General features: G+C 39.5%; 1 protein-coding gene across 1 annotated transcript in view; it reads right to left on the reverse strand.

The window, feature by feature from the left end:
* The window catches only part of FAM13C (family with sequence similarity 13 member C), a 176580-nt gene that overhangs the window by 159933 nt on the left and 11037 nt on the right, over positions 1–5610 (reverse strand). The window contains exon 3 of the mRNA XM_007958879.2: positions 3349–3550. Within this exon, the coding sequence (XP_007957070.1) occupies positions 3349–3550 (202 nt within the window). The remainder of the gene's footprint in view (positions 1–3348; positions 3551–5610) is intronic.

Consider the following 5610-nt stretch of genomic DNA (forward strand, 5'->3'; position numbering starts at 1 on the left):
TGGTGGTTCAATCTACCAGCTGCTCCATGGGAGAAAGATGAGGCAGTCTGTTCCTATAAAGATTTATAGCCTTGGAAACCCAATGGGGGGTTGCTATGAGTGGAACCGAGTAGATGGCAGTGAGTTTGTTTTTTTGTTTATACACACACACATACTTCTTAACAGTTTTGAGTCACTCAACAAATAATACTGAGTAACTACTGGGTGCTGGAAATAAAACAAAAAACAACATAGACTGAATCAGTGACCTCAAGGAAATTACATTTTAGTAGACCTAACAGTCACCCAGCGAGCATTAGTCTAGATTTTAATTACCAATGCCACAGGCTCAGGGCAGACAGGGGGAAAAAGTACCATTTTTAAAATCCTTTCCAACATAGTCCTTTCTGATTAAATAATTCTTGCTTAGCAACACAAGATTATCATCAAAGGCAAAAAAAGGGAAAGAAATCTCAGGTTTTATGTAAAAATTAAGATGTGAGCAGTAAAAGGAGAGAGATAAATCTTTAGGCTCATAGTTACAAGATCTTTAGAAACACTGCTTTGATGAAGAATACCAGACATTTCTCTTGAGTTCTCTCAAATACTGTTTGTTGGTATAACCTAAATCAAGTTCTGCCTGATTTTAGTTTTTCTATCTGTACAAAAAGATAATACTCGCTTCATGGAATTGCAGTTAAACACAGCATATGCCTGGAACACAGTAAATGCTTAAATAAGTGCTAGCAGATTTTATTAATATTAATTATGTGAAATATTTTTCAATTTTACCCAAAATATGGAAGACCCCAAATATTATCAAAGCTCTCTCAGTCATTGATAAGGGAAAAAATCTAGTTAGGCAAATGTAGACAGATGATGTTGATGGACAATAGAGATGTCATGAGTAAACTGGAGATTTTACCTGCACCCTAGGATTGCAATGCTATGTATCAGCAGAGACTATATTTGCATTTATTTCTCCTCGGGAATTACATGCCACATTAGCAACTTATTACAAGTGAATACTGTGTAACTTCTGTGAGACTACAGAATGACAAAAAAGAGGGTATTTAGAGGAGAGATTGGTCACCTTGAAGTCCACAATGTCACAGGTGACCCCTGGCAGGGAGATTCAAGGTTATTTGCTCCCTGGGATTTGCTCCCTGGGACCACTCAGACTTTGAGGCAGCCCTTTTGGACTCTGCACTACACTCCTAATCACACAAGGGCTGGGGTGCAGTCAGTAACCTGCAGGGTCCGGGCTTAATCTAACTCAAATGGCATTTCACACTCATCTGTCTGCAGGGAAAGTTATACTCAGTTTAAGATAATGACAACACACCTTCACAAATGCAGAGGGCATTTTCATCTTACTGCAAAACTAAATGACTAATAAAGAGGTCATGAGGCCAAGGAAGGAGGGAGATAAAATGCACAAAGCCCATATTAAAATTAAAAGGTCCAATAGATTGCCTAGCCAAGACTGTTCTAAAAGAAGATCGCCTGGTGCTCATTTGCTAAATGGCACTGATTAAAGTCATTATGTAATTATCTATTATTCTTAAAGACTCACACATTATTTTTAAGGTTAACATTTAAATGTTAACACAAAAGTAAAGTTAACATTTGTGGAGCGTCTATGCCCCAAAAACTGTGTTAGGTACATTACCAGTATAATCTCAGGTTGGCAACGTTAACCCCCTAGTAAGATTAAAGTAGATTATACTCATAATCTCTTTTAAAAGCATCACAAATTACTTAAGGGTTTTCTTCTTAAGATTAAAAAAATTACTTCCTTTGCTATATCTCTATACAAGTAGAAAAAATAAATAAATATACACACACACACACACATACACACACACACACACTAGTAAATTTATTATCAGAATTTAATTGAAAAGGTGCTTCATTTATTCATTTAAATATATACTGACCTCAGAGAACCAGGTTCGCAGCACATACAAGCACAGACATACACATTTGAGTGTTTATTCAAGGCTGCTAGCCTGCAGCCTGAGGAGGACTGCAGGGAAATCTGGGAAATCTGCTTTACTGAGTAGAATCCCCAATTTGAGTCCAGAGCTATGTCATCCTGGATAAGCAAAGAGTTAGGAGAGTTCCCCCTCCACCCTTGCCCACAAAGAACATAATTGTTCCTCTAAATCAATGTCAAATCCAGTATTGAAGAATATTAATTAAAAAAAAAAAAAAAAAAAACAGTTGCCTTCCAGCAACTCAGCTGCAACTCCTGGCAAGCCCCTGTGTGTCAGAGGAGAACTGTGCTCCACAGCATTTTCAGGGGCTGACTGTACAGAAACAGATTGCCAGGCCTTTCTTCCTAAGTGCCTCCAGATTAACTGAAACCTCCAACCCTTCAGCTGTGGAGGAGGTTAACCATCAATGCCATCACCGGGGTACAGGGAGTATGGACCACACCAGGTGACACTGTCAGAGGAGGTGACATCAAAATGATTTTCTACAGAATTTTTGTATAGCATTTCAGCAAAAAAATCCCTGTAGTTAGTTATAACAACAAAAACATTTCCCATCAGCCCAGCTTACATGTATCAATATACTTACAAGGCTCAAATTCTGTGCTGATTTACTTTTTGAACCTTCTAATGTGCTCTAAACTGAGCAGTCATTTTTACACAATTACAATAACGCTTTCAATCACCTGGGTTCATCTGCACACGCTACAAGCATGCACTGTTGTTTTTGTTGCTGCTAGTGTTTTTATAGTCATTGATTTTATTACATTTTCTGGTGTTTTAACTATAATATTGCAGTAATATTTGTGAACCTATATTAATAACTTTTTTGAGAAGGAAGTAGTAATTAAAGGAAAAGACGAAAAGTCAAAAAAGGCTTCCACTCAGTTTCTGATAATGTTGTAACTAATATTTGATTCATTGTAGAAAGATTTTATAAAACAATGTTAGTATTCATAAAATCTAAGAAATACTGCACTTAAGCTATTTACAACCACATTTATCACACGTTTCTATGATTAAAGATGATAATAAACATTACTAAAGATTCTGTACGGTTCGTGAGAAGGTCCATGGGGTGGGGGAATGACACCATGAATTATCGCACGAGGTAACCCTAGTAATGCCACTGTTAACCATTTGCACTTCCCAGGAACTCCATCAATTGATAAGGAAGTTAAATTATTAGCCTGCCCAGAGAACCCAACCATTAATCAATAAGACCATCCACAAGTCTCTGGCACTCATGCACTCAATGACAAGTCACCTAATCACCTCCTGCAAAATAACACACTCAGACCATCTTCCAGGATCGTGCTCCCACCTGAGAAGCGCCCATTTTGGCAAAGGCCTGAAAAGCAGAGCCCACTACCTGATTTTCTGCATGGCTCCTCCCGTTGTCTGCCCTGAAGATGGACTTGGGCTTCCGGGACTTGAAGTTGCCCATGCTGGGTCGCAACACGCCGTCCACCGGCAAGGTCCGCTCGGCATGCTGCTGGGGCTCCTGGGAGGGCGACGGGTGCTCCTCTAGGAGAGCCCCGGCGTCAGGGTAATTTTCTTTATTGTTTTCATCTCTAAAACAGGAAAGACTCAATTTAGAAAACACACACAAAAAAAGAATAAACTGCAGGAAAAGGAGCCTGGTGTATTCATTGCTGTACTTACATGGTACCTAGCAATATTTTTAGTGTAGACTTAGAAATTTTTACAGAAAAAGAAACCAAAAAATGTGAATTTCACTCTTTATATCACTCCACATTCCCTTCCAGTCTTTGCCAATCGATATGTGTGTGGGTGTATATATATAGTCTGTACAATTGTAACCAGGTGTACAGTATGATTATTTCTTTGTTTTTAACTTGCCACTTTAAAATGTTTTCATCTGTGTCGTATTTTCCTCTCATAATAAAGATGTGAGATATCTAGGTTGGATGTTGTCATCCCAATTCTAAGATTAAGATTCTAATACCCAGAGATTAAATAATGTGCAATGAAGGGCTAATCACGTGGACCCAGAGCTGTTATCCCAGTCTCCAGACTCTCATGGCCGTGTTCTTGGTAATTAGTTTAAATCATCTCTCTATAATTTTCAGAGGCATTTAAAAGTTTTGCTGTTATTGCTAGCTGCTGTAAATTGGCCTCTGGTTCATGACGACCCCACGCAAAATTGGTTTGGACCACTCACTGTGAGCCATTAGGTTCTCACCGGCTGCTTTTTCCGGAAGTAGATCCCCAGGGCTTGCCTCCCAGTTTGTCTCAGGCGGTAAGGTCTCCTGAAATTTGTGCCGCATCACAACACGCAAGCCTCCGCCAACAAACAGGTCATGGCTGCAAAGGAGGTGCATCGGACAGGAACCAAATGTGCGTCCCCCGCATGGATGGTGAGAATTCTACCACTCCTGCCACTACTGCTGCCATTTTAAAAGTTTATCAGCATTTATTTTAATAGGATGCACGTCAACCTAGCTGAAGTACAAAAGCAAGGGCCAAACTTTACCCAACCAGGCATTGGAATGCCCTGTGTTTCATCAGGGCAGATGAAGCTGGTTGATTTTTTTCCTTAAGATCATTTATAATTTAAAAAAAAAAAAAAAATCTGTCACTAATGAGTTTAGAAACCAATGCCAAAGCCTGAATTATAAACGACACTAGTTCATCTGAAATGTATTTTTCTTTCATTTCAAACAAGTAAGATTCATCTATGTACTCTACTGTCCTGTGTGAAAAAACAAGGCAACAGCTGCCTTTACGGTTACCTAAATAGTCTCCATTCAAGGTGGATCCTAAAGCACTCAAGAGGAAAAAAAAAAGTGGTTTTTCAAATCTAAAATGCTTCTTTTTATAGGCTTATTCCTAAAATAGCCCTGGATGTTGTTTTTGTATCATGTTTTCAAGGTGCCCACAATTTGTGTCATCTTATTCACCTTCTTGACTTGGAAAACAAGAAAGTGCATGAAGGGAGCAAAAAGTGTCCTTCCATTACACAAGTATAACATCTGAATTAAAAAGTCACCTTTTAAGTATGTTTCTTATATATTACTGGTTCCTCAGAATATCCTACAGAGAAAAATACAGGTTATGAAGTGTATGCTACTACTTACCAGAATAAGTCATAACAGAATGAGCATGGTATTTTGAAAAGAGCAAGAATCCAAAAGGTCCTCCCACTTACTAAATTATGTGGCATAGGCCACATCAGTTCACACTTCTCATCTTCACCCATGAAACAGATACAATATCTACCTTCCAGAGATAATGCAGTCTTTGTGAAAAGTCTACTGTAGAACGCTGGTCCAAAACTGTTGTTGTTATGTGCCCTCGGGTCAGCCCCAACTCATAGTGACCCTTCCTTGGGTTTCCCAGGCAGTATCACTACGGAAGTAGACTGCCCAACCTTCCTTCCGAGGAGTGGCTGGTGGGTTGGAACTTGGTTAGCAGTCAAGTGCCTTAGGCACTACGCTACCAGAGCTCCCAAACTACCACCTGATAAATAGTAGCTTTGGTAGCATAGTGCCTAAGGCACTTGACTGCTAACCAGAGGGCTGGCGGTTCAAACCCACCAGCCACTCCTCGGAAGGAAGATGGGGCAATCTACTTCTGTAGTGATACTGCCTCAGAAACCCAAGGAGGGGTC

Source organism: Orycteropus afer, unplaced genomic scaffold (assembly GCF_000298275.1).
Source record: "Orycteropus afer afer isolate SDZICR_OR568_19922 unplaced genomic scaffold, OryAfe1.0 scaffold00016, whole genome shotgun sequence".
NCBI lineage: Eukaryota > Metazoa > Chordata > Mammalia > Tubulidentata > Orycteropodidae > Orycteropus > Orycteropus afer.